Source organism: Bombus flavifrons, chromosome 10, assembly GCF_040668555.2.
Source record: "Bombus flavifrons isolate JBK064 chromosome 10, iyBomFlav1_principal, whole genome shotgun sequence".
Classification (NCBI taxonomy): domain Eukaryota; kingdom Metazoa; phylum Arthropoda; class Insecta; order Hymenoptera; family Apidae; genus Bombus; species Bombus flavifrons.
The window spans coordinates 7596917-7613386 of record NC_138451.1 but is presented as its reverse complement, the minus strand read 5'-3'; the positions used below and the strand labels follow the sequence as shown (position 1 = coordinate 7613386).

The following is a 16470-nucleotide window of genomic DNA, read 5'->3' as shown; positions in this document are numbered from 1 at the left end:
CTAAGCTTGAAATTGCTATTTTAAATGTCTTTTTTTTGCAACAAGTGATTTTAAATTTAATTAACATAACGGTCGATATCATAAGAGCATTTGGTATTTCTTGGAGTATTTAGTATTCATATATGTATATGAATACTACTGTATGTATTCCTCAAATTCCTGCTAAATATGAATATATTTCATGTATGTTTTATGACAAGTTTTCTCAAATTTATTTCTCGGTAGAACATATTTTTTCATACATCGCGTGTATCGTACGAGAGAAAATTAGAAGAAAACAAGATTGAGATAAAGCAGGATTTAAGAAATTGTTTACGTTATTCAGAACAAACTTATCTTATAGCAAAAGATCATGACGTTCCAACAAAATCTCGCATCCAAAATAAAAGGGAAAAGTGAGTTATTCACTTTCTCTATAATTCCTCGTCAACGTAGACAGATATTATATAAAAGTGTATTTTACAAAATCAGTGCAGAAAATAAACAGAACATAGAACTAATTCTGTACTAATAAAACTTTTTAGTTATACCTTAAAATACACAAATATAAATAAGAGATACAAAATATTCGTGATCTAACCGCGTCTCACCATTGTTATTTATACTATAATTATTACCATATGAAAGATCATTTTACGTAACTTTCATCTCTGTCGTGCATTGCCAAGATCATCATTAGTCGCGATCATTCAATTTCTTTATTGTCAGTTATAATTTTGCAATTTTGTTATTGCTAATGAACTTGATTTAAATAAATTCTTATTCGTTATACGTTAATGGTTTCAATGGTCAAATACAAAAAGTCTTTAAAGAATTGATATCGGAATTCGTTTGAATAAATTCACAACTTCGTAATAAATTACCATGTTTCAAGGTTTACTATGATCTCTTGTTAATTAAAATAATCCAATTTAAATTAATTTAAGAAATGATACCGGTTAATGGAACATTTTTATTTTATTATGATATAATTGATTGATTAATTTTAATTGGTGTTGAGTGTTCACACGTTTATAAATGACGTTTAGGATTATAAATGACCAACTATAAATTAGTAAATGTAATAATTTTGCAGAAAATAATAAATACAAGTTTATTAAATGTCTTTTCTAAAATAATGTTGAATGAAAGTACAGCAATATCTCATCAGACAGGTATATTTTTGCAATTGTGTTCATTGTAACAGCTAACTTTATCGATGGATTAGAAAGATATAAAAATTTACAAAATACCTACTAACCATAAGTTATAGCGTTCTCTGCTTGAAACAAACCTGATTCCATTTTTTTAGTTACAGATATAATTCATAAAATGTAATTTATGAAATCGTGTATCAGCGAAAACTCGTATTCTATAACATTTTCTTCGCAACGGGAAAGTCTTGAGCGCGTGTCTCGTTTCTGAAAAATCGAAAGGTCAATCGGTGACGAATATATCGATTTGACGAACACCCTGTGGAAACTTATACGCGCTCCAATTGTCACTAAGAATTACGTTCACTCGAGAACCAGGTTCTAAGTTAGCAACGAACGAGGACAATCACACTCAGATTATACGGTAAATTGTACGATATGATCACAGTTTGTATGAATTCCTTCTGGCTTTATCATTACAGCTCTGCGCAAATTCCTGGATTGAATTTTTGGATTAAATAAAAGTGAATTAAGTTCGTGATATTTTCCTTATTAAATTATCTTATCCGCGTTTATGACGAACTATTAAAGCGTAAAACTTATATCAAAGATATTAAGAGCAACGAATTTATCTTTTATGTTTTCACATTCTGAATTTTTTTGCAATTTGTTCCAAATTATATCATTAGTAAATTATTAAATCAGTTTTACATAATAATGTTCATTATTATACAACTCGAATCTGTTATTTGAATTGTATTAAGTGTATGACATATTACAACATAGTAACATATTATACAAAATGAACAAATAACGTCATTTTAATTGATTGATCTTGACCGATTGATTCTCTTTGCTCTCTAAATAGGATCTTTAGATTGTTTTCAAAAATAGTTCAAAGCTCATATTCGTTTTATGATGTTCGCTTATGACAAGGGAATGTAATAATTATCTGCAAACCATATATTGCCGTAATTGCTCAAATTAATAATATTTCATTTTTGCTGTCTGTCAAAATTACTATCGAATTACATATGGAAAATAAGGAAATTACCATCCTTCGTCGTGGTTACATAAAATTTCTGAATATTAATATTGGAGACGTCATCGTCTTTTGTTAATATATTTTTTTGATAATTCTCTATATATATTCATAAATGTCTTTACATATGAATGTATTTTTGCCCTAGTCAGCTCTTCGTCATCTGCATCATTCGATCTAATAGTAAAGACCTCGGAACGTATATGGAAAAAGTTTGAAATTTGTATTTATTGATTTTTATTAATTTTTTCTATTATATATATTTATATTTATAAATACAAATATATATTTTTTTTATTGTATTAATTTTTACATAGGAATTTTGACAACAGAATAAATATGTATAAAACACTGTTGCATATAAAAAAAATTAAATATGAATGATATAATATTAAACATTCAATTTATTAGATAAAATAAAATTGCGTATTTACTGTTGCTGACGGGTACGTTGCATTGATTCGATTATATATTATTTGTGCACAGACGCACGTGTTATATTTAAATGCTGCTGATGTAAGCGTGACACTTTTATTCTGTGTATCTTGACTACGTATAGAAGGCTAAAAAGTTATTTAAAATTGTTATTGGAATTCTTGGATTCATCCTAAATATCCATAAGAATAATTAATGTTAATAATTGTTGAATATCGAATTAACAAATGTTTAAGATATGTATGCGTGTTATACGAATGCGGAATGTAAATTAACATCTTGAAGTTACAAAACAGCTTGCGCAGTGATTAATACAAAATATGCACATCATGATATGTACATATAGTATAAATATTTGCTATGATTAAATTTTTAAATAAATAACACCGCAAATATTGTGTCTCTGACCATATTTAGCGTCTTCGAGAAAATCAGTTTTAAAATTTCAGTAAGACAAAAATATTATTTTTGACAAATTTATGACACAGATATAAATGTAATTTTTATGCAGCATAAATATTTTATACATAAAATAGCGATGTACAATTTGTTGCGTATATAAAGACTCAAATTGCACATAAAGTAGAAATAAATATTTTGTTATATAAATAGCAATATTTTAATATGTAAATAAGTTTTTTCAAAATTATTCGTAGTATATATACTACTGTTTCGTCATATTCTCCGTTACCCATGCAGTTACAAAAAAATATCAAAGGAGAAAGATGAATGATTCAAAGAGTAACTATTATATTTGTAGGATGATTTCTTTTTCTTTTAAAAGTGTAATGGTACATATGCAATCAACAATTGCACTATTTTTTTAATGGAAATGCATACTTTGCTTTACATTGATAGATTCCTCTCGTCACTCTATGACAAAACTGACTTTGTCTTATATATGATAAATTTGACAAAATTCTAGTTAAAATATCTCAGTAACCAATCAGTTCTTACTTCGTTTAAACGCTCATTTATTTACTCAACGCTCCTTCTCGTAGTATGCGTTTCTAAAGGAAGCGTTCGCTGCATTTCTAAGGGAAGAAACATACTCCTACGGATGTGGTACTCCTTGAACTATTCACCTTAATCATCTCCTTTGATACATTTCCGTAACTGCACTGGTAACGGAGTTATAACGTCAAACAGTTGCGTGGATCACTCTGTATAGCGTACAAGAATTCAATTAGTCCAATATTAGTAAGACGTAACACAATATAGCATAGCAAATTTAGAAAGCAATCGAGCACGATACATATAATATTATGTTTGAGCAAATATAAAGGACAATGACTATTCCATCGTAGTTCACGAGCAATAGCCCATCTTCGCATAATCCGATCGCAAGACCAGTTTCACGCACACGAACATCCTACCTATTCAGATACGTATTGCACGTATATACGGATGATCTACCGTTATAAAGAAACCTTCTATGTACTCTTAGACGCAGTTCTATCACGTGTCAGCCAGTTACGCTTGCAAAGCATGACCGTGGGGAAAGGTATAAACCTTAGGACAGTTCTCCAGTGCTTCTCGTTAATCGTGTTCGTATTTTCCGATGCATTCCCGATGCATTCCTGATGCAATCCCGACTCTTGAAAGTTTGGAGCGGTTCGGATATAAATAGAAGAACGAAACAATTTTTAAAGATTCGATTTTCATCGGTATCACGAGTCGTTGGGGAAAATTAAAATAATTAGGGAGAGGGAGGAATCTAAATTAAGAGGATATTCAGTATAGAAGAGAGGAATTTCAATGGTTCGTTCTTTCATAGTGGATGTGTTTAGTATCGCGAAGAAACGAAAAGGTGATAATTTTAGTGACAGTGTTCAACGGAAGTTGGACTTTCGGTGGATTTAAACTTTTAAGATCGAATAATTTCGGACAATTCGGCTTTTATCGATACCTCGAGTTGCGATCCAATTCTTGGAATCGCGAAAATTCCTATCCGAAACTCACTGATAGTCTTCTTTTTTTGTTGTAAGAAATAGACCTAGCTCCTCAGTCGATTATCGATAGCGTCTTTTATTAATATTTTTATGCATAGAATTTTGGTCCATACTAAAGAATCTATGCGATTCTAATCTTATACAAATTTTATAATATTTTTCTATTTCATATGAAATACAAACAGTAACTCAAAAGATCGATCGCGTGCTAAGCGGCCTCTCACTTATTATTGCGTTACCGGTATAAATCAACAGGTGCTGTTCGAAAAGTGGCGGTAATTTATTCCACTGTGTATCACATTTTCCTTCAGTTCCGGACTTATTTAATTTCCTCATTTGTAGTTCAGCTTGACGTGAAAAAAGCAATAAACCATACGATGATCGATGATTTGGGTCTGCCTATTCTTGTTAGTTTGTCTCACCGTGAAGATAACTTCGTTTGAAATCTCAGTACGATTTCTTCAGTCACTTTATTATAGCAATATATTCTATTAAAAAATATCTCCATTTCACTTTATGTATGATACTCGTTATCGAGAAATGATTATATCCTCATCCGGTGTTCATCGAGATAAGACTTCGAAATTAATTAAAATATTTCGCGGTCAAACACGGTGAAAGTGTTTATGAATCACGCGTTAGATTGCCGCTTGAGAAAGGAATTAAACAGAGATGTGAGAAAGTATACAGAGGTGTAAACGTCTCGCGTTATCATCGAATGAACGGTTCGTCCAACGTGCAAGTTTCCCTCTTTCCTAAATCGATTCGCCACCGAAGAAATTGCAACCGCATTATGCTCTTCTTTTACGAACATGCGTCGAGGAAGTAGGAAGGGGATTATTCCTTTCGTACTTAGAAATCGAGATTACTTCCGGAGAACGTTCACGGTCGAGATATTGACAAGATCAATCGATTAATGTTACGTGAGGAAAATATAATGATACGCATAAAGGTTTGCATCACTCTGAGAATTTTCTAATTTTTAATATCAGTGATTCTACGTTTTATAGACTGAGGCGACGGTAAGTGGTAAACGACACAGAAATAAACAACTTAAACAGTTACGGAATATATGATGAAGGAAAATTTTGCTCTCTTCGATAAATTCTATTTCTCTCGAGTATCGACGCAGTTTCAGGCTGCTGGTGTATCTGGTTTCTACATTAAATTGTACCGGTTTATATATTTAGCGATAAGAATTCTGAATTCCTCGAGATCAGTCACTAAAACTAATTTCTATAATTATAAAATACAGGATGATTCTAGCAACTAGACCGACCTGTACATTTATTTTAAGTGAAATTAGAAAAACATCATAGAGGAAAATTTTATGCTATGGTGTCTATGGGTTGCAACGCCGTGTTATTTTCAATCCAACGGGATTCAAAATTTGGTCGTTACATTTGTATGCATTTATTCAGGAAACAAATTTTATTTATTCAGATAATCGTCTTGAGTCACAAGGATCGAAGTCGTCTGAGTGAAAACAAAACCTAATTATAAATTTAACTGAAAACAGCTTATGTTTTTTAAAAAAAGAATTTAAATCGAGAAATGAAATGTTAAATTCGGCAACAGGATAATACCTCACAAGATAATAATATTTCTGTCTTAAACGTCTAGACACGATTACCTTTTTAACTATCAAAAATAGAGAAAAGTTTTCTTTGGTAAACGCCATCGAGATGGTGTATGCCATCGAGAAGGACGAGATCATCACAATGATAATTGTTCGATCTTGAGATAAAAGTGATCTGTGAAAATCACTTTTCAATTGTCGAATGTAATTTTATTGTACATTTTTCTAACTGATATGAAATACTAGCTAATTAAGCATGTAATTTACATTTAATTATGTACACATGTAATTTACGATTTTGGAGATATGACTTTTTAAAGCTGACGTGTCACTGACGTCAGCGTTACCCAATGCATATCTCAAAAAGGCTATCCGATAAACTGTGTTATTTTTATTGATGAAAACGATTGGCTTGAGCAACGTCGATTCGATTCTGTTTATTAGATGCCATACGATTGCACAGTGTCATCGGTATTTATGTATTATTGCAATCTCGTAACTGGAGCAAAGGAAAGAATATTATAATTAACTTATAATTAGTTAACCTCACGTTGGAAATAGGAATTAACGAATGTTCATTACATCATTTGTTATTGAAAAGAAAGTTGAATTTGTATTACTTCCAGGCTACGGATATTTGTCTTATCGCCAAGTGCGCAAAAATTTCATTAACGTCATTCTAACCGGCTAAAGTTAAATGTTACATTTTCTCGAAACACACACACGCAAAAATCGGTTTCTTTTAAAGCCACTGTGGTATATAAAGCTCGACTGAGCAACATTCTGGTGCTGTACATTGGATAATGCTAATACCCGCGACATAACGATCTTAAGAACTACTATCTCTAAAACGGTATATATAAGTTACACGTATAGGTTAACGTTTTGAAAAGGTCTAGATATCAGTTGCAATGAACATACGACAAAGAATGTAGGTTTTTATTTAAAAATTCAAATGTGATCTTCACAAGTCGTTCCAACACTAGCTCGAGATAAAGTTATTATCATATGTTCTTCTCGATCCCACACGATTTTCATATGAAACGTATTTTCATATTTCTGATAATTACAGGAATAGCGAGTAGATGCTTAAAACGCATATACTGTGTAACGATTATAAACGAAATACATATAGATTTACAAATTTACAAAATATATTTTATATGTGTATGTGAATATATACAGTGTGTCTCGAACCGCGGGCAAAAGTTGCACGATACCGAGGTGGTTTCTGCATTCGATTTTGCGGTAGCATTGAAATCTGCAATGAAATGTTTATGGATGCCTTCATTTTTTATTACATGTTCTTAAGATAAATCACTTATGCAATACAAACGTAAAGACGTTTTTAAACAGTTATAAATTCGTGTTATCGAAATATGAATTTTAAAATTCGATGTGGTTTTTTATAACGTTACTACTGGTATGGCATTGCCTTGATGTTTTCAAAATAATCAGCATATTTCGAATAATCGCTGTCAGACACTATTGTGTATTGCTCTTAAATTCCAAAATTTACATAACGATAGCGGATGATACGTTTGGATTAAACGTGTTTTGAAAACGTTGTCTGAATATCAGCTACGAGAATTTGTAATAAAAGATGAATGTATTCATTTAAAAATTGTAATATCAGGTGCCATTCAATTTTCTTCTAAAACGTTTCTTATGTATCATTTATATTTTTAGAGATGTTTGAGTGGTTTGACGTCAAACGTATTTATAGGAAACAATAGCGTAGCAAAATCTTTTCTTTCATTTAAATCCTAACGATATCGGAGCACCTGCAAGTCCCAAAACTCAAAACTGTAACATTCCCGTCTCTTAGAATACGACGCTAAAAAATATACAGGGTGGTTAGTAACTGGTTGTACAAGCGGAAAGGGGGTGATTCTACGCGAAAAAAGAAGTCGAAAATATAGAATAAAAATTTTTTTTTCAATCTTTTTTGTTTTTTAAATTTTTCCATCGAGACAACGATCTACAATAAGATCCGCTATAACGAGACGTGATAAAGTGCACGCGTACCGAGCGGAAATTCAAAGTCGATTTTCTCGAAAACAAAGCCTCGAACGAAAAATTTTTATTCTATATTTTATTCTATATTTTATTTTCGACTTCTTTTTTCGCGTAGAATCACCCCCTTTCCGCTTGTACCACCAGTTACCAACCACCCTGTATATCCGTGTCTCTTAGAACTTGTCAAAACTGTGAATATCGATAACCCGATGACTTTTGAAAGATCTTGACACGTGTCGCTACGTAAAAAATGATGCAGAAACCTGTTTTGAAGTAATTTGTAATGGAGCCATCTCTCTTCGCAGTTATAATCTTATTTTCTTAATAAGATTGTATATCTTTATTTATATAAATCAAGTTTGTATAATCGAGTTAATGGAAGATATTAGCTACGGGATCACTGAAAATTTGATACTTTACGAATGATTCTGATCTCGTGGTATGTCATCGAATCTTTCATCGTTACATGCTAAACATATTTCACACATTGATTTTCAATTACCTCGTTTAGTTGTCTAATCAAGTTACTGAAATCGCTAGAGCGTAGCTAACTACGCTTTTCTATATTTTTGATATCTTCTGTTAGAATAATGACCCACTTTTTAAAATTCTAACTTTCATTAATAACAAATAACAAATTTTCTCTTCATCTTATATAGAAAATCCATAATATGATATAACCTGGATTAGGTGTTCTTCAACAGAATCTAAAATTGAAAGTGCTGATAGGTGTCGAATACTAATACTATTTACACGATAAACCATCGTACGATAAAAGGAATAATATCTAATTTTAAATATGTTATGAATTTTCCAATGGACGTTCGAAGCAGACTATATTTAAATATTCCCTCAATTTCTGATACAATATCGTGTAATTACAGTCAAAGGAGCGACCGTTACGAATTCGTGTCACACGATCACGATAACGTATATCGAAGATAGATGTGTTGAATGATAAATAGATGGGGCCAAGTGATTGATATTTAATGTGTGGGAGCGAACCGATCAGAATTCATAATGATGAGAGCAACGGTCCGTGTGAAACTTGTTGTACCTTGACCTTAAACATATCGACGTGCTATTCTATATCATTCGATAAGGTAAATGTCTTTAGACGAAAGCTGTAAGTCACAAAACCAGTTTATTAGTCACTTGAATAAAATTGATAAATAATGAGCAGCTTGATAGCTGAGTTGATAGCTGAGAATTCTTCACCTGACATTATATTCATAGATGAAAAGAAGACAAGAACTCTGAAAAGAACATAGAAGAACATAGAAGAACATAGAAGAACTCTAAGAACATAGAAGAAAAGAACTCTGGAAAATTAAGATTCCAACAGACAAACGTTGTTATGATGTCCTGAGAAAACGTGGGATTAATAGATTAATTTCTATACATCTATCGTTAAACAATTTTTTTCAATAATCCGCACACTGAGAACGAAAGAAAACAGACCAAATCTAGCGAGGTCAATTATTCTATTTCTGAAGAAATTGAATCAGTTCGTCGAAGAATCGTTTTGACAATAAAATCGGGAAATTTACAAAAATAAAGAACACAGAGTTCCAATTACATTGGTTTAACGCGTCATTAATTATAAGGTTCAAAGGCAACGTTAATCGTAGCGTGAAGAATTTGGCGAATTGGTATTTCGTAAGACCCCCGATCGGAAGAGTTGAAAACCATTGAACTGTGTAAACGTTGCGCAATTTTCTTGTAATGAGTCCAATTGAAATTTCAAGGATCGAGAAAGTAGAAGAGACCATACAGAATTACGCAAAAAAAAAAAAAACGACGATTTGCCATAAGAAGAAACGATGTCTGATGCGAGTGGAAGAATAAGCCTCGATGGCCTTGGTGGAATTCCTTCTTAAGAGCAATCTATTCGGTATTACGAGATCGTTAGTCCTAGATTCACGGAGCCCTTTTACAGCGGCGAAAGATAAATAATATTAAAACGAACCAAGTTTGTTGAACACGTGAAAGAGTTGCCATATCTACTGCCGTTTAATGAAACGTTTCGACAGTGCGAATGTAGACCCACGGAATGTTGTATTACTTAAGACTGTCAGTTGGATATGTTGCCTAGGAGCAGCCGTACTTGTAGGATGAAAAAAAAATACACACCTTTTTCTTCGTTTCTAGAAATAGGTGATTTGTATGAATGGAACTTTTCTATAAGACGAAGAACTGAAAAATAAAACTTTTCATGCGAATGTCAAACGAACGGATCATTTTTTGAACTTTCTTCTTTCTTCTATATTGTTATAGATACTCTTAATTTTCGGACTCTGACTTTCAATAACGTTTTACGTTTCTATTGAAATGTGACTCGCACATTTCTTAATTCTATTTCTTGAGATCGTGTAAGAATTCTAAAGTGCGCGGAACGTGGTGGAACATACGCAAAAAATTGTTTTCTTTTAGATGAGATTATGTATGGTTTACAGCGCATTAAACAGCGCACTCTGATTCACATCTATTCTGCATTATAAAATACACATTCATTATTTACTCTCGTTTCTTTGCCGAGATAGATAATTTACAGCCGACGGTTTTGTTGATATCAAACTTAATGTAATATTGAGTAATATATAGTATTATTTAATATGTAATTTTAGCTATATAATATTTGTGTTCGATATTCTTTGTCTACAACACTTTAATATAACAATTTATCGATAGAACATGATGTACATTTCATTAAAATAAACAGCCTTCGTATTAATTTATTCCTGTGTAATAGTACGTTTGCATATTAATAGACAGCATTTCAAATTCAATATGTTAATTATTTTAGTCTTTGTAAATTATGTGTAAAACGATTGATTATTCATTCTTTACACTGCAATGTGTATTTAGTAGTTTAATAAAATATAATTTGTTATGGAGAACTAATAGAAAAGATTATTGAATATATGATGGAAATTTTTTTTGTAATACAGTTTTATACGTTTCTTTAAATAACGAAATAATTCTCGTTTTGCATTTATCTGTTTCACAATTATTTTAAACTGCTTCAAATTATGTATTTAAATTATTTTCTATATTCGCCTTATATCTACGTATTTTTTAATCAATCTTGTCCTATGCCTCTCATATTGGACAGTCCTTGAAAGTATCTCACGAAGGTGCATATGAAAAATTTAACGATGGTTATTAGAATTAAGAATGGGAGACGGATAAAATTAATAAATTATGTTAAAATTTCAATCTCTGTGTCTATATTCAATAATCCGTTCGTTCGAATTTTTCTAATTGATAGGAGAATTATGATAATTCGATTTACTATAAACATAAATATCTAAAGTAATAAAAAGCGAAAAGATAAATGAGGTACATATTCGATACATCTCACAAAAATTATGTGTTTCGAAGATTTCAAGTCATTTTAATAGACATATTAGTAATTTAATATACTATATTAATTTATTAAGTAATTTGATATACTATGTCTAAAAAGGTAATAAGTGTTACTAGTTATTAATTTACTGTTGATTTGTACAGTTTAATAACATTTTTTGTGAAAAATTGTTCATAATCACTTGTAAATAATTACCAAATTTGCATTATTTGTGCACAGATATACATATACATTATTTCTCAAATATTCCTCTTGTTATGTATTCGTGAATATATCTGTACTTATAATTAATGTTATAGGTTGCAATTTTTAGTTGAAATCGTTGCCTTGCAAAATGGCAGAGCAAAATGCAGTCATCGTCAAGAATGCGAAGAAAACATATGGTGGTGGAGTATACATCCTGAATGGCGTGAATGTTACTGTTCCCAAAGGCTGTATGTGAGTAAAACGTTAGATAAAATTTATGTTATAACATCTTTTAAAATTTGTCCAATTCGCTCATATACGTACATTACTTTACACAGATATAGCTTACTGGGAGCTAGTGGATGCGGAAAAACCACTTTACTCTCTTGCGTGGTTGGCGTCCGAAAATTGGATTATGGGGATATTTGGGTACTTGGTGGCCAGCCGGGAACCAAAGATTCTGGAATACCAGGGCCTCGTATCGGTTACATGCCGCAAGATGTTTCGCTGGTCGACGAATTTTCTGTGATTAACGCGCTTGTCTTTTTTGGAACAATCAGTGGCATGGAAAAATTTGAAATTGGTAAATTTAAAAACTTACAACTATATTCTTATATTTTTCCCTTACGAATGCAAAAGAGTTGTACATTATCGAATCGTATAGGATTTAATTTAAACTGTTAGATACTTTAATCAAAAAGCGAATAAATCATCATGCATGCATATATCAAGTTATGTTAGCGAAATCGAGAAAATTATTTTCAGAAGAAAGATACATAGAATTAAAGGATTTACTCCAACTACCACCCAGGGATCGTTTGGTGAAGAACATGAGCGGTGGCCAGCAAAGAAGAGTATCCTTCGCAGCAGCTCTGCTTCAGAGGCCTGAACTGCTGATCCTCGATGAACCCACTGTCGGTTTAGATCCAGTTTTAAGGGACAAGCAAGTATACTTTCATTTCCTTCCATCTTTTTTAAACTTAACGTAAGGACAATAACATAAACGAAGACTTTTTGCACAGTATTTGGAACCACTTGGTGCAGATCACAAAACAAGAAGGTGTCACGGTGATTATCACTACGCATTATATCGAGGAAGCAAAAAAATCTGATAAGGTAAATTACACAATTGAATGATAAAATGAACGTTCGTATTCTTCAATCATGATGAACAGCTATGGGATAAACTAATTAAGCATAAATTATTTTATTAAATCAATGATTACATAGTAGAATATCTTACTTTACGCGACAAAACTAGCATATATTAACAAGACAAGTTAAAGATCATTCGTACAAATATTAGCCTTACTAAATACGTATTTTACAATATAAATTCACTCATGTAATCTTTCAAATCTTTGTTACTTTAGTTGAATCAATGCATATGCTGATTAGATATTTTTCAATAATTTTCATTTCAGCTAAGTTCCAATATCCGAGCGATAAATATCTGACAATTATTTATCGACACTCTCTTTATTTTCTTTTTATATATTTTCGTAATCCTATTCTATTCGTTCGCGTTCGTAATAGTAACAGCCTGTATAATTGTACTTTATAATAGCTGCCTTGATGACATTGTTCTAGCAAGAAAGGTAAAGCGGGTTGCTATAAAAAGATAAGTTCCATCGTATGTTAATGTCACTATTATACTCTTTAGATTGGATTGCTCAGAAATGGCCAGCTGTTGGCTGAATCATCACCGAATGAATTATTGGAGCGATTTCAAACCGACTCCCTGGAGGAAGCCTTCTTAACCTTAAGTCAACAACAAGCTGAGGATTTACAAGGAAATAATCTGACCCCTGATCCTCCAGGGGGGATTAATCCGATTTATAATTCGTACGTCAGCAACGGGAAGACGAAGGTGATACAACGCTTGAAGCTTATTCAGTTATATAGATCTATATAAATCAAAAAATACAAGTCCTCTCAAACTTTACATAGTGTTTCGGTGCTGCGGGTTTGATGGTCTTCTAATCATGCATTTTCGCCAGAAAAATTTAACTATATTGATAAATAATAGAACAAAGTATTTCTCTTTTTCTGAATGTAAGAAATATTTTATTTTACTTGTTAAGATGAAACAACAACAAAAAAATCATGTTTCAGCAGAGGATGTTTCAAAGTAGTTGGAAGACGAGAATTATGGCTTTGCTTTATAAGAATGCGCTTCAGTTTTTGCGTCATCCTGGGTAAATGTTATAAGATATTTGATTATTAACGAAGATTACGAACGAGAAATTTAGTTGACGATTTCTTTGTTTGTCCTTAGGGGGTTCTTATTTTCAATCGTCTTACCAGTGTTGGAAATGATGCTGTTCTTTTACTCGGTTGGTCCAGAACCAAAAGATCTCAAGATATACGTAGTGAACGAAGAGACTGGTGCCTGTAATAGTCAGAAATATTTAGGCAATATTACATACTACAACGAAGAGCAAACGTGCAAGTTCACCGATCTCAGTTGTAGATTCATAGCCAGCATGGACGATGATATTCTAAAGATGGTGCGTGAAAAACATATTTTTTAAGAAAGGGACTATTTTAAGAGATTAATTTAAGAGAATAATAATTAATATTTTAAGAGATTAATAAATATAATAATAATAACATAATAATTGATAGAATAAGAGTAATTGTTAATCGTATATTTTTCAGAAATTTTATGATAATTACGAAAAAGCGAAGGAGAAATTGAAGTATAATCACGACGCCATTGGAATAATGTATTTTCAGAGAAATTTTTCACTTGGAATGGAACAGAAGTTAGAAAATATGCTCACTGTGTCTGACGATGTTATTTCGGCTTCTATAATCGACGTCGAGCTACATATTCCAGGTATGTGACAAAAATATAACTGCCGTAAAATTAATTTTATCCCAATGGATCTAGAACGATCATCTATCCACGTTTTCCTTCAATGTTGTAGATAGAGAAATTATTTTATTCGTAAAACAATACCTACACAAAATGTTGATGGAAGAGTTAGAGAAAATTGTTGAGGAATGTGGAATTAGTAAAAAGTATGCAAATATTCCAATAAAGGTGTGTATATGTTAAAAAGCAAATCAATATTTGTGAAAATGATCCAGAATGATACTATATTTTTTAATGTTATAGTTTGAAGATCCGATTTATGGTAAGATGGAAATTGACTTTGGAGAATATGTCATACCAGTATTTTTGCTAACGTAATACTTTTTCTGTTGTAAATTACAATTTTCCTACGAATTATAAGATCGTTTCATCTTTATGTATCAATTTTATTTCTCTAGAATGTTATTCATTTTGGCAACATCTGTTTCTTCGAGTGCAATCATAGCCGATCGTCATTCTGGCATATGGGACAGGATCTTAGTTCAAGGTGAATTCAAATATTTAGTTTTTGTTTCCTTTGTTTAACGTGTTCATTTTATTTATATGAAAATGAACGTAGAAAATTTGTACTATGAAGGAAACGAATTTGACTACGTCATTCTTCATCTTTATTCCTTTTTTTATTTTACGTTTGCTCTATTACTGAGCATTTAATGAAATTACTAAATGTGAAATAAGTCATATCTTAACAAGCTCACTGTATGTAATGTATAGTACATTATAATACATTAATACATGTATGCTCAATGTATAATACATTGTCTATGATACTAAACTATCATATAAGTTGCATAAAATTACTGCACAATTGTAAAATGATTAATTACATTGTTATTGATCCATAAATATTCATGTAAAATAGGTGTTACCACTGCAGAGATTCTGATTACTCACTTGATAACGCAAGCTGTAATAATTGTATTTCAAGTAGCATTTGCGTTATATGTTGGTTTCGAGCAGTATGATATGTATTGCGAAGGATCAAAAATCGGTGTCATCGCGATGAGTATGCTAGAAGGAATTTGTGGAATGGTATATGGTAAGCTTTCAACTTAATTAAAATTAGCAAATGAATATTCACGACGGTTATGTTACATGTTTGTCATCCTTGAATTATGATATAAATTCAGTTAATTATTTAGAATTATGATATAATATCACTTGAATTACAATTTTTATGACAAAATATCTTGATGAGAAAAAATCATTTGTAGGTCTCTTGATATCAGTGTCATGTACTTCTCATAGTTTGGCCAATTATGCGTCAACGGGAACTTTTTATCCATTGCTTCTTCTTTGTGGTAAGTGATCAAACATAAGTTTATTTATTTTAGTATCATTTACTACTAAGAGCGCAAGATGTTTGGAATCTGTCAGAAAGATCAAAGAAAAATTGGTGCACGTCTAATGTGTATAATATGAAAAAATACATAGAATACATACTTATTCAGAATATTTTGACATTTTCAAGGATTGATCTGGCCAATCGAGGGTATGCCGAAATTTCTTCGATGGCTTAGTTTATCGATGCCTATAACGGTACCAGGAAATTCACTAAGGGAGATTATGCAAAAAGGGACTGACCTCGGCGAGCCGGAAGTATACTCAGGATTTTTAGTGGTCACTGTGTGGATTTTTGCCTTCGCATCCATTTGTCTGCTTCAATTAAGATACAAATCTTGATCTCGATATAAAGGTTAAAATTAATGTGAAAAAAGACATTGAATTGGAAAATAAACAACCTCGTATCGTTTAAATAGTGAAAAAGGCATCTTTCTTCGCTAGCTTTACAGGGTTAGTTCATTCTAAATTAATCTAGTATAGAGTTAGTTCGTAGCTGCGTACATATGCATACTAGCGGGATATTGCGTTT

General features: G+C 31.6%; 1 protein-coding gene across 2 annotated transcripts; it reads left to right on the top strand.

Annotated features, from left to right (window-relative positions):
* Positions 1-11832: 11832 nt before the first annotated feature.
* LOC138184598 (ABC transporter G family member 20) lies at positions 11833-16280 on the top strand. 2 transcript variants are annotated; one of them, XM_069122728.1, is made up of 14 exons: positions 11833-11968; positions 12055-12299; positions 12482-12659; positions 12739-12832; positions 13380-13586; positions 13835-13914; positions 13995-14226; positions 14378-14558; positions 14650-14765; positions 14841-14911; positions 14996-15084; positions 15460-15636; positions 15812-15898; positions 16069-16280. In XM_069122728.1, exons 1-14 carry the CDS (start codon positions 11865-11867, stop codon positions 16278-16280), a joined length of 2073 nt encoding a protein of 690 aa, XP_068978829.1. In that variant the 5' UTR covers positions 11833-11864. The 2 variants fall into 2 exon arrangements, with proteins under 2 accessions (XP_068978829.1, XP_068978827.1); XM_069122726.1 differs by having other exon boundaries at positions 13832-13914.
* The last annotated feature ends 190 nt before the right edge of the window (positions 16281-16470 follow it).